This window comes from Microtus pennsylvanicus, chromosome 10 (genome assembly GCF_037038515.1).
Source record: "Microtus pennsylvanicus isolate mMicPen1 chromosome 10, mMicPen1.hap1, whole genome shotgun sequence".
Lineage (NCBI taxonomy): Eukaryota > Metazoa > Chordata > Mammalia > Rodentia > Cricetidae > Microtus > Microtus pennsylvanicus.
This window is the reverse complement of record NC_134588.1, coordinates 91,461,823-91,484,102: the sequence shown is the minus strand read 5'-3', so window position 1 is coordinate 91,484,102 and position 22,280 is coordinate 91,461,823. Positions and strand designations below refer to the sequence as shown.

General features: G+C 42.9%; 1 protein-coding gene across 2 annotated transcripts; it reads left to right on the top strand.

Annotated features, from left to right (window-relative positions):
* The first annotated feature begins 1,886 nt into the window (after nt 1-1,886).
* Nucleotides 1,887-20,673, top strand: Slamf7 (SLAM family member 7). Of its 2 annotated transcripts, XM_075989139.1 has the most exons (8): nt 1,912-1,995; nt 3,563-3,709; nt 9,142-9,459; nt 10,385-10,657; nt 10,866-10,982; nt 13,578-13,681; nt 14,589-14,651; nt 15,580-20,673. In XM_075989139.1, exons 3-8 carry the CDS (start codon nt 9,174-9,176, stop codon nt 15,649-15,651), a joined length of 915 nt encoding a protein of 304 aa, XP_075845254.1. In that variant the 5' UTR covers nt 1,912-1,995; nt 3,563-3,709; nt 9,142-9,173; the 3' UTR covers nt 15,652-20,673. The 2 variants fall into 2 exon arrangements, with proteins under 2 accessions (XP_075845252.1, XP_075845254.1); XM_075989137.1 differs by lacking the exon at nt 3,563-3,709 and having other exon boundaries at nt 1,887-1,995.
* Nucleotides 20,674-22,280: the final 1,607 nt, after the last annotated feature.

The window sequence follows — 22,280 nt, the reverse complement described above, 5'->3', positions numbered from 1 at the left end:
AGGACACACCTGGACTCGTGCTTCCATTTTCCGGCTCAGGCTTCTCCTTGCTCTTCCCCCCACAGTGCTACTCTTGGGGATTTTCTCCTGCCTTCTGGTTTCATATCAAATTATACCAGAATTGTATCAAGCATCACTCCTACACATTGGTCCTTCAAGGACACTTGTGCGCAGTCTCCACCCGTCCCTCCGTCACACCTGCCTTCTTGTTTCCCTGTCATCTCCCCATCTGTATCCTGAAGGTGTAGCTCTTGTAAACTGGAGACTTCAGCCTTGAGTTTTTCTTATCTGTTTTAATAGTCTTTCCTTTATTTAAATGTTTTGTCTGTTTATACCTAGTGCAAGTATTAGTGTAGTCGGATTTAGGTCTGGTATTTACTGCTCGATTGTTCTTTTTGGTTTTTTTTCTTGCCATTTTTTCCTTTTATTTAAAAAACATTAGACTTTTTTAAAAAATACTTTACTTTTAGTAATGCCACCCACGGTTGAACTTTTAAGCACTCTTATTTGCATTTTTTTCCTTTGTATTTTCTCTTTATCGACCTTCGGGCACACCTCTAATGAAGTGTTTGAATCTTTCTAAACTTTTTTGGAGATTGTCTCACTATGTAGCACTGGTTGGCCTGGAACTCACTGTGTAGGTCAGACTGGCCTCAAACTCACAGAGATTCCCCTGCCTCTGCTTCCCAATGACCAAAACTAATGTCATTCATCACCATTCCTGGTTTATCTTCCTACTTTGTATTGATATGGAGGATATATATCTCTATAGATATAGATATAAACATTATAAATATCTTTTCCCACTCTTATGATTGGTTCTTATATTCCCATAGGAGTTTCTTTTGGTTAAAAGAGACTTTTCTTTGGATTTACTTTTAATGTTATTCATGCATATGTGTATGTCTCTGTATGTGAGTATGTCATGTGTACAAGTGCTCTCTGAGGCCAGAGGAAGATGTCAGATCCCCTGAGTCTCCCTATGTCAATCCTGGGACTCAGGTCCTCTGGAAGAGTAGCAAGCGCTGCTAACCACTAAGCATCTCTCCAGCTCCAAAAGAAGTCATAAGTATTGTTGTCATAAGACCTAGACTATAATTTCTCAACTGTAAAATAGGATTCATAGTAGAATTCCATTCATAGGGTTTACACGAAGAATAAAAAAGACAATGTGTGTACTCTTCGCACAGCAACTGGCATTTAGAAAAGCTTATTAAATTTACTATTCGCTCCCTCCTGTCCTCCCTGCCCCCATCTAACCGATTTCCTGTTTCTGAGTCTCTTAGAAGAAACCGGTAACATCTGTCATCTGCTAGCACACGTGAAGGGACCTGACGCACAGACCCCAAAGCTGCAGGATCTCCACAACGCAGGGCAATAGCAGAATAACCAAGAGGAGGTTCCAGTGAGGGCCCGGCACCAATAGTGTAACAGAAACCAGAGGCCTCAAATCAGATCAATGAACATTCGCAAGTAAAGATACATGGCAGGGTTTACTGTGTGACTCACTGTGTCACACTGTAGCTTCCGTGACCAGACTGTTTATTTTTCCTTCTTTCTTTCTTTTTTCTCTTAAATTTTATTTTATTCTTTTTTTTGGGGGGGGTTGCAAGGCCAGAGGATGGATATGAAGGGACAGAGAAATGAATAGGATAGATGTGCATTGATGTGAAAGAATAAATAAAAAGAAAAAAATCCCCCCAAAGTAGTAACAGGTAAAGTAAAAAAGGAATAGCATTTCTATTTAAAAATTTTTACAAAGCGTGTGATTCCTTACCTGTAACAGAAAATAAGACTCTCGCCAATCATTTTTTCCTTCCTTTTGGAAATCTTGCTGTGACGTGGAAGATGACTCATTCTAACGTGGCTCCTCCCACCTGATTTAAATCCCAGCTGAAGGCTAGAGAAGTCCTCTGAGTGACTGACAACCTGAGGACGCTATGGCTGGTTTCTGCACATTCATCATCTTTACCTCTGTGCTCTGTCAGATCCCAGGTGAGTCTAACCCTCTCCTGTCCAGTCCCCTGACCTCCTCCTCCTGAGGTGTCATCCCAGGCTTCTGAGTCCACTCTGGAGCCTCTGCCTCATTTGGCGTTGTGATTAGCCACTGGTATCTGGAAGGAGAAGAAAAGAAGCAGCTCTTGGAACTAAGTCCCTTCTGCCTACCCCAGGGAAGGAGAGACACAAAGAATTGGGTTTTAGAGTCCTGTGTTCTGATCCAGCTCTGCCAGGAGTTAAAAGGAAAACGATAAAGCTACCCTGGGCTTCAGGGCTTCTCTCTTTTAGGGTCTCTCTCTTTTAGCCTTCCCTCCTTTTGAGAACAATGTTAGAAGTAAAGTTATACAGCTGTGTATTCATTCATAAATGTACTTTAATTAATACATGTCTAAATAAATTTAATGATGGTGCATAGGAATGAGATCAATCAATGGAAGCAACTATTTGAATTTGTTCTCTCTTAACCCAATCTGCCTCTACTTAGAAAATTAATTAATTATAGGTACTCTATGTTCACTCAAGTGAAGGATTGGGTGCCTGGATGACCCTGTCGTAGGTATGATGATAATGAAAGGTTTTACTATACCCAGTGTTCTCTGACACATGGGGTACCACCATGAGGGGTTCTATCTCTCTCTCTCTCTCTCTCTCTCTCTCTCTCTCTCTCTCTCTCTCTCTCTCTCTCCTCCATAGATGTAATATCTGTACACAATAAACCTTCCTAAAATAACTCCCAAGCCACACAGGGTTTTCAATCCTTTTCTTCTCATACCAGACCAAACTAAGTGACTCAAATCTACAGTCTGTCACGCCTCCTTGAATTCATCAAATCTTGCATTGCTAGGAAGCACCTGGCCCTAAGTAGGTTGCCCTAAAAACAGACTTGTTTCTAAAATACTACCTGAACGGAAATGGTGACCAGAACTAGAATTTAAAGACGAGGTGGGGGAGGGCATGCCAGGGCTTTGAAAAGCCCAGGTGCTCACCTGAAACATCTGTAGTGCCGTAGGTATGTAACCTGAGTCTCCTGCTATTCTACTCCAGTAGGCTGTGGGAAGTCTGGGGTTACATCTCCTATGGCTGAAAAGAGTCAGAGATTGTCCTAGAACCTCCAAAAGACAGGGCAGTGGAAGCAGTACAGACCCTGGATGCAAGTTTCCTAGTTTAACTTTGTACTGGATTGCTGTGAGCGAGCATCTTTGTACTTTGAACTTTGCTTTTCTGTGTCTAACAGATAGATAAAAGCAAATTGATTTAGTAATAGTGGCCATTTAAGTTCCTGATACCCCAAGGTACTTTGGGGGGCATCTCCTTACAAACCTATAAGACAGGGACTTAAAGATAAGGAAACAGACTGGGAGAGGTCGAGTTTCTTAGGCAAGATCACGCCGTGATTACAAGGGAAAGGAGGAACGGAGTGTCCACAGCTGGCGCTGTCTCCCACACACCGAGCGCTAACCAACAGCTTCAGCTGTCAACCTGACCTTGGAAAGGTGTTCAGGAAAAATGCATTTGGACTGAGTCCCCCGCAGCAAGAGCCAGATGTCATTTCTTCCTTCCCCAGGTACAGGAGCCCAAGTCAGGGACTGAAAAGACCATCAACAAACAGGTCTCACTGTTTGGGGGCGTGGTAATACCAATGGGATGCCACTCTGGACAACTTGACAGGAGCGGCGAGGCTAGCTCTTGCAGCCTTTCTGTTCTCACCAGGGTAAGGGGGGCAGCAGTCTGTTCCTTTGCGTATTTCATAATGGTCGAGTAATACAATGGCTTTAAGGAAAACAAAGATGAGTGGTGGGTACGGGGGATCGCTGCAAAGAACCAGAGAAAAAGACAGAGAAGAGAGCGGGAGACAAACACGAGGTAAAGAAGCAAATGAGGCAGCCTGGATGTGTCAGGCAAGGGGTGTGAGGGACTGGAAAGTTTGTGAGTTCTGTTGTGTGTGTACCCCATGGTATTGATTTATAATGCAATTTTCAGGGGATGTTAGAAAAGAAGTTATCTAAAGGGCCACTCATTTCAAACCACTTTATTACGGAAGCAGTGTTTTTCACTTACAAACAGAAACATGTAAGTGATTCTACCTTTGGTTGTAGCCTCCCTGGCAGTGAGCAAACCCCAAAGCCTTGGCTCTCTGTTCTTTGCCCCTCTCCCTAAGGTTCCCAGAAAGATGGAGATTTTTGAGACTCCAACTGTAGCAAGAGGTACAGGGGAAAATCTTGCCTTTAGCGCCTTGGTTCGTGGCCTCCCACATTATCCTGAGTCTAGTCTCCCTGTCTGGGAAATAGAATGGAATCAGACTAATTATTACCCTCTGAAGATTCCTCCCAGGTCTGAGGTGTTCTGTTCTTGACTTCCATGAGGAGGACTGTCCGGTGTGGTCCTGTCTGTGGCATTGTCAAGGGCTGGGCTGACAGGCAGTTGGAGCTTTGCCAGGCCCCTCCCCTGTGTTTTCCTCCTGGGCTGCCTGCCCTCCTGGGGCTGGGGCTGCTTCTTGCTGCTCCAGTTCACTGTTCTTTTGACCTTTTCCGGGGGAATGTCACAAGAGAGAGAAGTGAAAATATGAAAGGGCGCAACATGAGGGTGGAGATGTCTCATTCTGCTCCAAAGTGTCTCTCAGAGATGATGATGCTCCTGACACAAAGACAGAGAGGTGGAAAGCGGACAGCCTCCTGGTCCAGCGCCTTCCGCCTCTCCGTACTGGCTGCCAGGGAGATTTGCAGGGGTGACTAAACCTTTGTCTTACTACGAAGTCACCCACTGCTGTTTTGTGAACTATTTTCTTGAATGCCTCAGACATGAAATTTGAAAAATGGAAAGCCTTCTCAAAGAGCCTTCTGCTCTTGGCGTCTCCCACCAATGCCCTTGGCGCCTCCCACCAATGCCCTTGGCGCCTCCCACCATGCTGTCACCTGTTCTTGTTCTGTATTTGTCAAAATACTTTCAGATCCACATTCACTCTCCCCAAATTCATAGGACTTGAAGGTGTTTTTCCCTCAGAGAACTGAAACTCAAAATAGTAAATGTTAAAAGGGGGGGCCTCTGAAATGGATGATCTCTACCCCTACCTCTGTCTCTCAAATTGGGGTTCATCAAAGTTGTGCCTCATGTGCATCTGCCAAGGACTCTAACACTGAGCTACATCCCTGCCATTTTTGTGGTTTTGGAAAGGCCTCATGTGCATCTGCCAAGGACTCTAACACTGAGCTACATCCCTGCCATTTTTGTGGTTTTGGAAAAGTCACTCAGCCCTGGTATCCTCATTTATGAAATGGAATGAGTTAACTCTTATCTCCTGAGCTTGTTCTGAAGATCAACAAAGGCAAGTCCATCAGGCTGGCTTACAGACACCAAGTGTTTGTCTCTAGAATTATGACTGTGGAGGAGCTGGAATGTGTCCTGGGTCCCTTGACTCCCACTGAAGACAGAGAGCCTTTTTCATTCTGCAGTGTGCTGGTAGGAAGAGAAGGCATCATATCCTTCTCTGGGCACGGTGATGCCACAACAGGGTAATCTGGGATGTAACACCTGTAGACTGGTCATTGGCTAATTCACACACTCAAAAATGATGTGTCCAGTCACCACAGCATATGTCTCCCTACATGCACATATGATGCACATATGGTGCATGTGTGTGCGGGTGCACATGTGAGTGTACACACACACACACACAACTGAGGATCAGGAAAGAGAAGAGGTCTGGATACTTGTTGATTGACAGCAAGTGGGTTTTGTATTTTCCATAGCCTTATAACATTATCTTGGCCTTAGAGTTAAAGCCCCAGGCTTCTCTCAGGTCATGTGATAACTCTAAGGAAATCACTGGGCCAGAGGAGAATATCACTAAAGCTGAGCGCCATCAGACTTACCCAAACCACTTGGCTGCTGTGAAATCAGAGGTCAAGGGAGCACAGAGGAAGCAGGTCACACCATTCCCTGCGGACAGGTGGGAGAGTGGCATCTGAGGGAGGTAGGTGAGTCTCGTGGGACCTAGATCTTTAGGAAGGTATTGGTAGTCATACATTCTCTAGCAAACACATCCCGTCTGTGGCCACTGGGCTTCATAGAGCCCAAGAAATCCAGGAATGTGGCCCAGCACGAAATTGGAAACATACTTACAACACTATGGGATGCTTCTAGTAACTCTACTGTGCAGTTCTCAAGGGCAAAATTTTCAGATGACTGTCATGGCGCGATGTCAAAAGGTTGAGCAGTCTTGTGAGTCCAGACTCCAAGTCAGACTAAACGCCCCCACGGAATCCCCACAGCAATCATTACTTCCCTTCTCATAGCACGTGCTGTTGCTTAACTGCTGATTTCTCGCAATTTTGAGAGCGCAAGGATCATGACCATCTTGCTCAAGCCCTCAATTCTCTCTTTAGCTCCTAAAAAGATCAAGCATACCAAACACGGTCTGCTTAAATATGAGCAAACTGTAGCGCCATGCCTGGAAGTGATGAAGATGATGCCAAAGTTTCATCTCAACTTTGAGCATTTTTTAAAAATGTCTCTGGTTTCTAGATCCCATTTCTCAGTCACTGGGATAATAAAACTAAACTGGCTAGAATTTCCCAACACTGTTTTTTGTTCGTTAACCCATTATTTAGGAAATAGCAGGGAACTGTTTCCTTCAGTTAACTTTCTTTTCCATCCTGAAGATACACTTAAGATAGAACAGTAATCTGAGGATGGTTGCACTTAGGGGGTGGAGGCAGGAAGATCAAGAGGTCAAGACTCTGGAGCTCAGGGGCTAAGAGCAATTTGCTGCTCTTGGCAGGGAACTTGGGGTTGATTCCCACACTCACATGATGGCTCACAACCACCTGTAACTCCATTTCCAGGGGGTGTCTGTCCTCTTCTGACTTTGACAGGTACCAGGCACACACATGGTATACATACCTACACGTTGACAAAATACTGATACATATAAAGTCAAATTTAAAAACCTAAAAAAATACTTTTTATTTTAAAAAAAGTGTTCAAGGTCATTCTCCCTTCGTTCCATAGCAAGTTTGAAGCCAACTTTGGAAAAAGAAAAAGGAAAGGAAAAATAAGAAGAGGCAGGAGAGAGGAGGAAGAGAGTGAGTGGTGGTGCTCCATGGAGCACTCTGCCCCATGCCATCCTCCACTTCCCTCCTAACAAAGGACAGCGAATTTCAGATTTTCCTCACCCTTGCTCCACGTTACTCATATCTGGTGATATTTACCCTGAGAAAGTTGACACCTACCGTGAGGGAGTGAAAAGAGGGCTTCCTCCTGGCTGAAGCGCATGCCCACATGCTGACATACTAAAGCCATGGTCTCAGTTTGCCCCGTAAACACTTTGCTATGGTTTAGATGTGATCTGTCACACCCGTGAGTTTGAGACTAAAAGCGCTGTGGTGAGGTAGAGGTGATAAAACCTCTAAGAGCTAAGGCCTAGCAGAGGCTGTTAGGTGATGAGGGTACCATTATTCTGAGACAGAATCGCTCCCACTTTCTTGGAGTAAGTTAACTGTGCTGAGAGCAGATTTGTTCTGGTGAGGCCCATCTATTCTTGGCCTCTTCTGCACAGGGGTGATTTCCCTTCTGTTTCTCTGCCATCTTGTGACCCAACCAAGAGAAACTTCACCAAAGGCTTCACATATGGTATTGCACACGCTCAGATTTTCAACCTCCCAAACTGTAAGTTACTTTTTCTTTATAAAGTATCCACCTTCAAGCATGTTGTTATTCCTTCAGAAAAGGACAGATACATACCATAAAAGGGAGTGAGTAATACAAGTCCCCCAAACCAATATGAAAATGAAATTACTTGAAGGTCCAGGAATTTGACCCACTTGGAGGGCAAGTGATACCCAATCTTCACCTGAGTTCAAAATATTTACCCTTTCTGTCTCTGTCGTTGAAATGTAAGAATGAAGGCATCAATTGGTCAAATAAATCAGAGTACATTTGATTTTGTCTGTAACTTTTACTGGGACTACTTTTCCATCCTTTGAGATAGTTAAAAGCAGTCTAAAACCATTCCCGCCTTTGTATTATAAGAGTAAGGAACTTTTTGAAAACTCAAATTTAACTAGATACTTTGACAAGATTGCAGGGATGTAAAGTATATGTACACCGACTAAGAAGTTATAGGAGAAAATGTTTGAAAATGGAAATTTTTTCCAGGAAGAGAAGCCAGTACTTTTGAAGGTTCCCCAGACCTGTACTTAAGGGAGTAAATCCTGTTGTGTCTGACGAAAGTAAAAATCTTCCTCCTCTAAGAACTTTAACAGCTAAAGAAAGTTCATAGTACATGCTTTAATTTTCTTGCCTCAGTGCCTTTGCTAGCCCCAGATTTTGTCCCTTAGACTTTTACAGAGAGTTACCCCGTCACCATCACTGTAAATGCTTACTGAGTTGGTGACTTCTGGAAGTTCCACCAAGAGTCATTCTTTCATATGGAGTCACATAACTAGTGATGACTGCTTCAGAGTCAGGCTCTACCAGGTGAGCTAAGACTGTGTCAGTCAAAGCAACAAATTCTTGTGGAATGAAAACCCTACAGCAATTTTTAGCATGTGAGGTGAGCGTCTTAATGCTCCCCAACACTAAGACTCACCCTTTTTCTTCTTCCCACACAAACATATTATGTAAGTATAGAAGCTTTTTGTGGGGATGACCTTGAGTCTACTAATGCATCTTAAACTGAGAAGAGAGGTCATCCTTACACATGTCCACTATTGCTGTCCCTACAAACATCTAGTTCTCCTCCCATTACCATGGTGATGCTTGTGAACCAGTGATTCTGGTTTGGGCAGCCTATCTCATCAGCTTCATGCTAAACATCTCTGGAGTAATCCGGTTTTCCTAAGAGACCCAGATAGAAACTTCTTTAGTTGTCTCTCCTCACCTCCCCCAACAACAGGAACCTGTCGAGGGTGGAGCTGGGCTTTCAAGTTTACCACAGTTTGGACTACTCCGCTGGGGGTCTCTGAGAATGTAGTGTGGTGGTGGCAGGTGACCTTGCAGGCAGAAGGGTCTGTTCTCAATGCCACCTTAATGTGGATGAGGTTCTGCTTCTATTGAACTTGAAGATATGTCACAGAATCTTCCAAGGACTCAAAGGTTGTGGTAACTTGTGACAAGAGCTTATGTTATCGTTTTCTGTGTCTGCAGTGACAGCAAAAACTTCTGGAACTCTGAAGGAGATGGTTGGTGCCCTTGGTGGATCTGTGACCTTCAGTCTGAATTTCACGGGAAAACAGGTTGACACTATTGTATGGACCTTCAAGACACTTTCTGTTGCCATCATAGTTAAGGACAAAGTCGTAGTGCCTCAAAATCATAACAAAGAAAGGATAGTCTTCCCAAACGGAAGCTACTCCATGACACTTAGCCAGTTGAAGAAGAATGACTCAGGTGTCTACCGGGCAGAGATTCACAGTACATCTCTTGAGTCTCCCTTCACCCAGGAATATGTGCTGTATGTCTATGGTAAGTAGGCTTGGTTCTAATGGTGGATGGTAGGCATACGGATGTAGTGAGCATCCTGATACAGTGGATGTTCAAGTCAAGTTTGGATAATCACACAGCAAGGATCAGGGAGCAGGGGACTCCTGCACTGATGATATGGCCTGGGTAACAGTAAGAGAAAGGCAGAGAGGGAGAGAGGAAAGAGAAACCACTCAGGAAGTTAAACTTGCAAACCAGTCAGCTCTCTCTACCAGAAGAGTTACTTGTCCTGTGCACTGAACTACAGTATCAGAGATACCAAGAGAAGGGACCCAAGACTAGCTTGCAGGAGCTAGGCAATGCACCTTGAGCCAGGCTTATATTTCATTGAGATACTGTGGAAGGCAACAGAAATGAGTTAATCTGCAGACAATCTAGCTGGGGGAAGGATGAAGAGGAAAAAGGTATTTGAACAGAAATATTTAATGGACCAAACTCTAGGATAGATAAGCTGTTGCTGATATTCTAAGCATAAAGGAGTAGGCACAAGTTAGTGAGAAGTGTTACTACGTTATGATTATTCTCCCTAAGAGGATAAAGGAAAGTGTGTTCAAGAAAGTCCGAGGACAAGCAATGAAAAGCCTCTGCCTAAAGACTGGGTAGTATTTAAATACAAGTAAGGTCAGTGTTTGCCCTGCATCTAGGTGTGGTGAATGTCACCACATTGTTGTTGTATGATTATCTCTGCTAGAATAGTTGCTATTGTTATTCTTGCTATATAGGTAGAGCCAAGCAGACTTAAGAGGTCTCTTTCCCAGATAAGAATAAGACATTCTGTTCTGAATTGTTACTTGCTTACCCTTTCTGAATTTACCAGCAAGAGTCGGGTCCAAGGTAAAGAAGGGTAACTCAGAGATGTTGAGCTCAGAACTAACTTCCATCCTCTGTTGTGCTATCTCTTTTACAGAGTATCTGTCAAGGCCCAAAGTCACCTTGAATGGGCAAGACAACATGAATGGCACCTGCACAACCAACCTGACATGCTCCATGGACAAGGGAGGAGAGAATGTGACCTATAGCTGGAAAGCCATTGGGCATGGAGTCAATGAATCTCATGATGGTGCCGTCCTCCCCATCTCCTGGAGACTGGGAGAAAAAGACAAGACTTTAATTTGCATGGCCAGGAATCCCATCAGCCAAAGTTCCTCGATCCCCACCAATGTCCAGGATCTCTGTGGAGGTAACAGTCTCCTCTCTCCAGGAGCCTCTGGTTGGAGAAATGTTATCTTCTTTAGCTCCCTGTTTCTATAGAAACAGGCTCCGTGTCAACTAAAGGCCTCTGGGAAAGCAGCAGGCTGGGAGGAATGTGGAAGTTAGGTCCTTTTGCCTAGCTGACTTTACCACACACATCCACCCTCCTCATGCCTCTTTTTATTTTCTCTTTAAAGATGCTGCCAAGGACCTAAATTCATCCAGCATCATCCTATATATCCTGCCAGTGTTAATTGTATTCGGTCTCTTGCTGGTGATTATTCCTGTTGTTATGCATACAGAGAAAGGAAAAGGTAAAGCATTTATGGTTTTTTGCTTCATATATGTTCTCCTTTTTATTCCTCACGCAATACATTAATCTGTGTGCAAGATTTAGTGTTGAAGATATAAAACGAGGAGGTCATGGTCTCTTCCCTTAAGAAATGCACAGTCAGTGGCTAGACAGAGAGAGCTCATTCAGTCAAGTGCTTGCCATACAAGTGTGAGGACCTGAATTCAAACCCCAGAACTCATAGTTTAAAAAAAAAATCCAGATGTGGCAGCATGTACTTGTAATCCCAACACTGGGGAGGTGGAGATAGGTGGTTCCCTGGGGCTTATACTGGTCAACTAGCCTAGTCTAACCTGTTAGTCCCAAGCCAGTGAGAGATTCTATCTCATAAAACAGGGTAGATAACACCTGCAGAACAACACCCAAAGTTGATCTCTGCCCTTCCCACACATGCACACATGAATATGAACACACACACACACACACACAGAAAGAGAAGTGCATGCCATAGCTGTAAGCCTTAGCTCCAAAGTAGAGAATGTAGTCCTTGCCTTCTCTCTTGAGGACAGAGTCTCTTTCTAGTGCCTACTCCTGTCCTTCCTTCAGAAGGATGTGGTCCTTCTGATGATACAGGTCATATATTGTTGATTCTTGTAATAGGAGGGCCTGCTTGTTGTCAGGGTTTCTGTCCTGCCCAGTTCCCACAGTCGTTTAGGCCCAAAGAAAATCACACAGAAGTCTCCATAAGATTATAAACTGATTGTCCCATTAGCACATGCTTCTTATTAGCTATTGTAGCTTATATTAACCCATTATTCTTATCTCTGTTACCCACATGGCTCAGTACCTTTTTCAGTGGGGCAGGTCACATTCTGCTTCTTCGGTGGTCTGGGCAGGACTGCAGAAAGAGCTTCCTTCTTCCCAGAATACTCCTGTTCTCATTGCCTCGCCTCTACTTTCTGTCTGGTTGTCCGACTTATACCTCCTGCCTGGCGACTGACCAATCAGTGTTTATTTAAAACATAATTGACAAACAAAATCTCTTCTCCAAAGTAACATACCTTTTGACTTCAATTTTGAAGTCAAAGTCTTTTCAAAATAACGATCTTAGCCAGGCAGTGGTGGCACACGCCTTTAACCCCAGCACTCAGGAGGCAGAGGCAGGCAGATCTCTGGGAGTTTGAGGCCAGCCTGGTCTACAAGAGCTAGTTCCGGGACAGGCACCAAAGTTACAGAGAAACCCTGTCTTGAAAAACCAAAAAAAAAAAAAAATCAAAATAACAATCTTAGATTAATTCAGCAGCATTTATATTCAAATGTGTTTTAGCAGCTTTTATTCCTTCCTCAGCCATCAAACAATTTAACAAAACCATAACATTCAGTATCTAGACTCTCTGTATTTTTCATCTTTATGTGGCTTTATTTTAACCTCTATTTTCCTTTATTTTTTTTTTTAAAAGAGGGGGAAGTGGTGCAGGACAATCATCTATATTCTGTCAATTATATTTAAATAAACGCCAATTGGCTGATAGCCAGGCAGGAAGTATAGGCCAGAAAACCAGACAGAAAATAGAGGTGGGACAATGAGAACAGGAGTGTTCTGGGAAGAAGGAAGCTCTTTCCGCAGTCCTGCTCAGATGCCTGGCGACTGACCAATCAGTGTTTATTTAAAACATAATTGACAAACAAAATCTCTTCTCCAAAGTAACATACCTTTTGACTTCAATTTTGAAGTCAAAGTCTTTTCAAAATAACGATCTTAGCCAGGCAGTGGTGGCACACGCCTTTAACCTAACTTCCATGGAAGAAGCAGGATGTGATATGCCCTGCTGAAAAAGGTACTGAGCCATGTGGCTAACATAGATAAAAATAATGGGTTAATATATGTTATAAGAGCTAATACGAAGCCTGATCTAATTGGCCATTCCGTTTATAACTTACGGAGACCTCTGTGTGATTTTCATTGGGACTTGCCAGCTGTGGGAACTGGGCAGGACAAAAACCCCAACAAGCAGCCCCTCCTGCTACAGCTTCTGCTCCTTCCCAGCAGGAAGGTCTCCTTGCCCTCCCTATCCTTATCCCTGTCAGAGTCCCCAACCAGATTTTCTTCCATACTCAATCAGCATCAAGATTCCTCTTACCCCTTCACCTCAGGCTAGGCACATTACTCTTGGACAAACCTTTCTTTGTCTCTCTACATTGTACCCCATCCTGTGTCCCAAAACCTTTATTTGTTTCCCATCTTCCTACCAGCACTATCCATGGTGGGGCAAGAGTAGAGTGTGGAGGAAAAGTTGCAGCAATAGTTGAGTACAAATGCAGACTTTGAGATAGTCTTTGAGATATTCTTTGAGAATGCCTCTGTGAGAGGCATTTTGGGGCCGCTGCTTCTCACTGTGGCCACCTTGATTTGGAGATTTGGAAGTGGATAATTCATCCTGATTTGTCCAGAATTTTCTCCAGTTTAATATTGAAAGTTTTCTGACGTATAAAGTGTTTCCGTTTCAGAGTTTCTAGGATTGTTGGTCACTCTGAGTATATCATCCAAGTTTTGTAGGCCAGGGGAGATTGTGAATGGTAAGAAAGGCAGTCTTTGATTCTCTAAACCTGGTTTCAGTTTCCAAGGAACATATGGAGAAAGTGGACATCCACCAGAAAAAGCCAAACTTCTGTTCCCACTTGGAAGAGAATCCAGAATATGACACAATCCCTTGCATGAACGTGAGTCCCTTTCCATTTTCTTTTCTGTAATCAGATCCATCCCTCAAAGGCTTTATTTGCTTCACTTGAGACTACCCTCTACAAAATTGGGTAGCATAAGAAAAGGAAGGGGATTAAGATGTACAGTCTTTGACTTCAGTCAGTCTGCCTCCCCCACACCTTAACTCATAGCGTTGCAGAAGTTGGTGAACTTTAGAACCCTTGATTCTTCTCCACACCTGTACCACTTACGTGAGCAGTTCCATGAGTCACCTCTTCCTTTTTACAGTTGATGATGATGGTCTTTGCTTCCTCACAGGAGGTTGGAAGCTGGTCTGCTTTGTAGCCTACTCAACTTACTAAGTCAAAATTCCTCTTCCTCTTCTCTTGCTCAGGTTACACCTACCGAAACTATAAGGCTGCCCTACATGGTCAGGGAATAAGCTTAAACTCACCCAGGACGTTTTTTCCTTTCTAATCATGAGTCTTTGTTCTTGGTATTGCTCTATTTTGGCTCATTGGGCATCCTTACTGTTTCACCAAGAGACCTTGAATTACTGGATAAGTCCATTTTTAACACTGACACTATAACTTCATGTTAGCCTTTAGCCACCTTAGGAGACTCATAGTTCATGAGATATATCTCAACATATTTTGAAATCCATTGAAACATAATACAGAAAATGTGATAAAAATGAATAAAATATGAATAAAAACAAAATGATTGTCTTTAAAACTGATTAATAGGCATTGTTAAGCAGTTACTAACAAGAGAACTTCTCTGCCTATCCCAGAACCTTCTTTTTCTTCTCTCTGTGGTCTCTTACATATACTTTGCTTTCTTTGGATTGTGTGTCTCCATGTTCTTGTCTGTGTGACTCAGAAGTTAGGTGATAATTATGTTTGTTTGTTGTTGGTTTATTAATAGGAAACAAATATGGAAGAGGTAGCAGCAAACACACTTTATTCCACTGTGCAGATTCCCAAAGTGGTAAGAACCTTTATTGCTGACTCTCATCCTAACTGCCAATCCCTTTTCTGTGGCTCATGTTCAGATTTACATTTCATAGGGATTCTCAGTCCCTGGTGTTAAAACAGACCCCTGCCAGTTTCTCATGTCTGCCTGTGGTGGGGAGTCCTGCTTGTGACACCAGACATGCTGAGGCCATTTAGCTTTGAGCATGTATCTAGACAGGTTTTTTCAGGGCTTTGTTTGAGGTTACCTAAAAATGTAGGAAATAGATGAAAACTGTTTTATTGGAACAAACAAAGTAGGAAGGGGATTCTAGATTAGATTAACATAGAAAAGCAGAAGGGTTCTGTCTAGAGTCATAGAGAGGGGAAGGGCCATCTACAGCTTGTGCTATGCACAGGAAGAGAGGGGTCATGGGTAAAGACTCTGGAGTAGCATGTAACTGGAGGAGGGAGATTTTCTTGCTCTGGTTATATTATGTCTACTTTGCACCCTCCCTGCCAAACCCCAAATGTGGTAAGATGCATAGCTTATCCCTTCATCACCTGTGATTTGAAGAGACAGGGGCACCTTTTTGTCTGTTTTTCCTTCCTGCCCAAAAGAATTGAAAAGACAAGGATATTGAAGATGGTTTTCTTAGTGGCAGAAATGCTTGTGAATTTATTATAAGATTACTCAGTTTGTTAAGCATGGAGAAAGATAAATATATTTCCCTCAAGAATAATCTCTCTCAGCTAAAAGTAAACATAAGGACTGTATGTGAAGCAGCTATGGGTTGGGTATCTAGAGGGTTGAAGGGGAAGGGAGAGGTAGGGAGGCAGCAGAGAAAAATGTAGAGCTCAATAAAAATAAATTTTAAAAAAGAATGTCTGGAATGACAGGTCTTCTATGAGAGTGCTTGGGCTCTGCTCATGTCCAATGTTCTTCTTCCCATGTCTGCCCGCAGGTGAAGAGTCCCAGCTCCCTGCTTGCAATGCCACCTATGACAAGGCCATTAAGCTTTGAAAATATCATCTAGACAGCAGTACTCTCTCTTCTCAGGCCAGCTAAACACGAAAAATTCACCATTCTCGGCAGAAATGGAAACTTCTGTCGCAGATTGAATGTAAATGCCTCCCCATGCATTTGCATACAGATGGCGAAGGCCAGACTTAAGGAGTTTCAAAGAACAATGACTCCTGGGGATTGGCATGGAGCCCATTCCTATTTCATTTAGTGGAGAAATTTGTTTCTAGACACCACAACACCAAAGCTGTGACACAGACATACTCCCTTTGTTCGTATTTATAGTAAGACATCAAAGCAAAGAAAAGAAACAGGAAGATGAAGAAAATATGCAGTTTGATAAACAGCATGAATGCATTTAAAGTTGTTGGGAAATTGGGTATGCACAAAGAAGCTGCAACAGTTAAAGAGAAGAGCTGCATTGAAGGGTAACCCCAGACTTTGCACTAGGACAGTAGAGAAGAAGCACCGAGAGCGAGGCCCCATCTATCAAGAACGCCAACTGAAAAGCCCATTTGAAAAGATTTCATTTAAAAGGAAGAATGTTTGAACACAGAGCATCCTACTTCAGTACATTAGACTGAAAACGTGTTTCTCCGGATTCACCTGCGCGGGTTCTTAGAGCCTGCCAAAGCCCTGACTCAAGAGGATGTGGCTCTACCCTGGACCATCTGCAGAATTTGGCAATGTCCATATGCTGGTGCTTTTGCTTACAGGCAGAATGTAGAAGCTGAGGCTTGCTCTGAGTATATATCAAGGTTGGTCTTTCTGAGTGGAACTGCCAAGCAACCTTGCATGAAACTATGAAGGCAAGCTGTCAGGAACATGAAGCATCTGCTGAGAAAACTTCAGGCACTGAATATACCCAAGGAAGAGGTCGTGTGTGCTTTTGTTAGAATAAAAAGGCCTCCCCAAATCAACTGGAGCAAACATGATGCCACAGCATACCCAGGATGCCACAGCATACCCAGGATGCCACAGCATACCCAGGATGCCAGATACGGAGCTTCAGGATTTACGTTTCTCTGCTGGGTTTGACCTAGCTTTGGTCTGTCCTTTCTTTGCTGTGCCTAATCCCTCCATTTTGGAATGATGGAATGTGAATGTTTTCTCTCCCATTGTACATTGTAAGTATGTAAGATTTTTTTTTTAAATATCTTATAGGGGCTCACAGCTAAGAGTTTGCCTTGCATCTTATAAAAGACATCGGCATTGAACTGTTATAACCAGGGACTCTTAAAGTTCGATGGAATACATTTTGCACTGTATGATGACCGTGAACGTATGTGAGCCAAGGTGTGACTGTTATAGATTGAGTCTAAAGCATGTTCCAGAGGCTCATGTGTTTGAATACTTGGTGTTCAATTTGGACAATTGATGGTGTTAGTTAGGGATGCTGCAGAACCTACAGAAGACAAGGCCTGCCTGGAGATGGTACGTCCACAGGAGGAAGACCTTGAAGGTGATATTCACTTTTGGCTTTGGGCAGAGCCTTCTGCTTCTACCTCAGACAGAGTCCTGCCCACCACGATGTAAAGAAGCAGCCATTGCAAACACCCTCTAATGTAGACTGAGCCCCTACAGCCTTCATGCCTTCTGATGATGGATTTCATCGCTGGAACTCAAAACCAAAATAACCTTCTGCCCTTGTGAGTTGCTTCTGTCAAGATTCTGGCCTCAAAACAAGAGGACCAACTAATACAACTTCCTTCCAGAATAAGCTACTTGTATGCTGCTTTGGACCCTGAGGTTCATTGTTCCACTGCTGAGAACTCTCGTCAGACCCAGAGTCTATAGTCCTGTAAATGTGACTATGAATCTGTCGGTCCTAAGGGAAAAGCTCAGAAATGTATATGTTAATTAAGACCTCGGAACAAGATCTCAAGTCACATCCTATTCTATAACTTGAGATCAGAACTATAACATGAGACTGCTTACCAGGACAGGCATGTCCAGCACGAGCAGGTTTAACAGCCCCAAATGATGTATTGTTAATGGAGTCAACAGCTACGTGCCAGATACTGTGTCAGACCTGGCTGTTTATTCCAACACCTCTGATCTTGCTTGACACTTCATGAACAACTTTACAGAGAGCCACAGAAACAATGCCTATACAGTCCCAGAAGTCCCCATGTGGGCATGCAGGTGCCGGAGGTCAAAATGCACAAGGATAGGATATTCAGTTAAACCCCTATGTGTGGCTGGTACCATCCCCCCATTGAGTGTCCATCACTCAAAGCAAGTGGTGAAGGACAAGGACCCCTTACCTCTACTTCACTTTTCCCTTGCATGTTCCAAAGGAGAAGCCTAAGCTCTGGGCCTTTAAAGGAGCCAATTATTCTCAACAAAGAAATAGCCTGAATCCACATTTTGGATCTAGTCAAAGAGCTGGAGTCAAGGGATAGCTGAGTCTGGGGTTTGATGGCTTGAAAATGTTTACAACTGTTAAGAACTTATGCTAGGTAGAATAGACATATTCCTTGCCCCATAGAACTCATTTTAATTTTTTGGTGTTGTGAAAGAGACATGGGAACACATAGAGCAGTGTGTGTGTGTGTGTGTGTGTGTGTGTGTGTGTGCACGTGTGTGTGTGCACGTACACGTGCATTTGATAGATTTCCAGAACCAGAACTTATATATCTTGAATGAGGATGCTAAAAGGGAACCAAGATTCTAAGGTTGAAGGGCATAAACTCAAATAGTTTTAAAACATGTTGAAAAAAAGAGGAAGCATGTTTCTATAAAGAAGAAGTATCTGGAGTAAGGAAGCACTCCCAAATATAAGATGGAAGCAAAAACAGAAATAAGTATATATTAAAAAAAAGAGGAAGAATCTCAGAAACTGGGGAAGGAGGAAGCTTGAGGCTAAAGTCTTGAGGGGAAATGAAAGCTAAAAAGCTAAAAATAGGATGCATTCCCCAATACATGGCAACCCTGTCAAGACCACAAAGGATTGAGCTAGCCTCTGCCTAGAGCTGCGTGCCCAAGGCACAGATGTAAATGTTATTAAATACTACATGTCACTGTATTTATTACTCTAATTAAAAAGTAAAATATTATTTAAATAAAATCAGTATGTATTAAGGACGGTTTCCCTAAAGTTTTCACGAAGGTGAGAAGAAGGACCCATACCAGCACCCATAAGGCGAGAACTGCTTACCGTGCAGCCAGGAGAAACCAGGACTTCAAGTTTGTCCAGATAATAATAATTATGTAATTTGATTCTTTTAAAGACATTGTGGAATTCACATACAGAAATATGCATTATGTTGCAATTTTCCATAGACAAATTCTGGAAACTCCCTAAGAGTGAGCCCATAAATAAGGTTAAATGAGCAAAGACTAAAGAGTATAGGGTAGGGAGCTGGAAGGGCGACTCAGCAGTTATAAGCACCAGCTCATTTTCCAAAGGAGTTTCATCCTCAGTACTGAGGTGGCTCACAAGCATCAGTAACTCCATTTCCAGGGCATCTTATACCCTCTTCTGACTTCCATGGGTACCATGCAGGCAGGCACATGGTACATAAACATACATGCCAGTCAATGTCTATATACATAAAATAATGAAATTAAGTTAAATCTTAAAAATATGGTTTATATAGCCAAATATGGGAGACATATGCTTATAATCTCAGTGTTTGGAAGGCAGGGAAAGGAGGCTAGTTATAAGTTTGAAGTCAGACTATATAGTAAGTTTCAAGCCAGCAAAGACTATCTAATAGGAAGATCCTTTCAATATTAACTATTATTATTTTTTGTTATTGTTATAAATTTACATTTGTCTCAAATTTAAAGAAATGTAGTTCATGGTGGTTATGTGCTTATAATCTTACCACCCAGGAGACTGAAACAGAAAGACTACACATTTGAGGTCTACTGGGGCTACATAATGAGACCTTGTCTCAAAAACAACAAAAAAATGAAAGTCGAACAGTTTTTATGAAGCTAGAAAATGTAACAGTTATCATAAGTGGGAAAGATAACATGTAGAATTGAATGTGCTCCGTGAGTACTGTTACGTTGAAAGAAACGCCTTGCGTGAAAACAAGCCCTAGCCCAAGCACCACATAACTCGGTGTCAAGGTGTGTGCTGTGGTAGCTGCCCTCCAGAGGTGTTGGCAATGGGGCCAGAAACTCAGAATCCTCTGCTAACTAGTTCGAGGTCAGCCTGAAATAAGTGAAACACTGTTCAAAAAAAAATTAAGAAGGAAGAAGGATGGGGGGAGGAGAGGAAAGAAGGAGGGAGTGAGGCCAGTGCTTCTCCATCCTTCAATTAATACGGAGTAAGTATTTTTTTTAAAAAAAAGTATGTGTGAAGAAAGCACATTTAACTATTAATAATAGTTTTGGGGAGAGTGAAAGCTTAAATGTCTCATTATTTGTTTGTTTTTCTTGTGTACATTCATTTTCCAAATGCTTTTCCATTTCAAAAAATGCATATTGTAGAGCAGGATGGAAAAAGTTGTAAATAGATTTTCAGTGAAAATAAAAGAGTTGGTGTCTGCTAAGAAGAACTGAAGGGGAAATCTGAAACCCACCTGTTAAAAGTGTGGTGAAGGAAAATGGAAAATGCCCCCCTGCGGGAGAACAAAGGAAGGACCCTCCCACAGTGATGACAGGAAGATTAATTTCGGTCAGAGCATGACTTGCATCTGTGGTGGGTTGTGGGCAGGCAAACAGAGCTGGGCTTTAGATTCCCCCATCACTCCCACATCTCCTCTGTCTGGAAACTATCTCATATGGCAAAAAATTAGGATTAGCATCCTTCCCACTCCACCCCACCACCACCCTCTCTTGCTTTAATTAAACGGGGCCTGGCGTCTATGAACTCAGTATTTCACAAAGGTGGGCTCAAAAGGAGGTCCTTTCCTCCTGAGCTCAAGTTACCAGCAAAGGAAACCACCAACTAGTACGAAAAGTCACACCGCCTCGTGGGCCCACCACATACAGCCCTCGGAGTTACGTGGTGTGCAACTTGTGAAATATGAGCCATGAATTCTCGAATATAGAAACCTAATAAAAGGAAGGAGGGGGAGCAAGACTGTTTGCATCATTTCAGGAGGGCATTTGTTCCTGCACTCACTCGTGCATGCGTATTTTTATCTGTCTAACAGCACTACTGTGTACCACTAATGTCAGGCACTGTCCAAGAGCACAGAGCACACAACAGTGAACCAGAACAGCGGTCTGTGCCCTCAGGGTGTTTATACTCCAGTGAGAGGCCAACGTACATACTATCCTGCAAATAACATACATTGGCCAGGACTGGTCACCTACAATGGGGGGGGGGGGCGCTTACCTAGGGCAAGGGAATGGTCAGAGAATCTTCAATTCAATGTTGATATGAAATCTAAACATAAATAACAAGAAGAGGGAAACGTAAAAGGGGCTCCTTGCAGTCAGAGAGCACAGCCAGTGCAAATGCCCTGTGATGAGAAGACCTGAAAGAAAAGAAGTCGCTATGGCTAGCCCGTAAAGATCTGTGCTTGTAGAACATAGTTACAGTGAAAGAAAGCACTGTAAGGGACAAAGCTCGATGCAGGATAACATCTTGGAGGCTAGCGTAGGGGTCCATGAGAAGTACCAGGATGTGGAATAGGGTGATAGGATGAATGTGGAGAAAGAAAAATGGTTTCAAGAGATAGACCTCAGGGACAGACTTCTGCTCCCAGAGCTGCCCTGGGGGGTGTGTTCAATGATCTAAAAGAGGAGACAGAGAGATTCCCCTTTTCTAGAGAGACAAAATCTGGGCCTAACAATTATCAAGATAATGGGACTCATTTGTCTCTTTGATCTGGGAACCCAAAAAGATTGACCCTCAGAGAAAAAAATAAACGAGAAATACATTAGCCTTAGCCAACATTAAGGCATCTGAAAACTGGAAATGAGATTTTAAAGAACTGGTGTTTCTCGTATCAAGGATGATCACTACAAGAGAATGCCATTATTAGGTCTCAAGCCGTCCCTGAAAGCTATCTTTCATGAGCAGTGTTCATCACACGATCAAAAATAAGCAAGCACAGAAGGGAAGCAAAACCCTCCAAGTGGGAACATCTGGGTGCAGAGAGACAATCCTGACTGCAGCCGTATTCAGTATCACTTCATACTCAGGGGAGACGGAGACACTGAAACCTTCTTAGTTCATGAATCTGTGGACAAATTTTATAGATACCTTGACTTCTATCTGGCTCCATTCTAAGTGATCTTTGTGTTTATCGCCATCTGTCAAACTGGCAAACAGAAGAAAAGAGCAAATAAACTGTAAAATTATGTTAATATTTCCATAGAGTCTCGACTATATATCAAACATTGCTCTAAATATTTTATATGATTATACATGCATATGCATGATTCACACATAAGGTATGACTACATTGAAATTCTTTTGTCAAGTTTATGTCTTTTGCAAAGTTCCTGTGACCTCTTCCACAAGAACAGGTTCTCTTGACTGAGAAACAATGCTCAGGATGATGGTCTAGAGGGAAATAGTTTGTAACAAGCATGATACTAAATCCTATGACAGAGTACATAGGACCTCTTTCATAAAGAATGGGTTCTATTGGCTGAGAAATGATGCTCAGGCACCTGGGGGATTCGGGTAAAGCCTGACACTACAGAACAGCAAAGATCACCAAGGCTATA

Coding starts and splice junctions, on each gene's coding strand:
- Slamf7 (XM_075989137.1), top strand. CDS start 1,941: ATGGCTGGTTTCTGCACATTCATCATCTTTACCTCTGTGCTCTGTCAG. Junction 9,460..10,384: donor ATATGTGCTGTATGTCTATG/GTAAGTAGGCTT, acceptor TCTCTTTTACAG/AGTATCTGTCAAGGCCCAAA. Junction 10,983..13,577: donor GCATACAGAGAAAGGAAAAG/GTAAAGCATTTA, acceptor ACCTGGTTTCAG/TTTCCAAGGAACATATGGAG.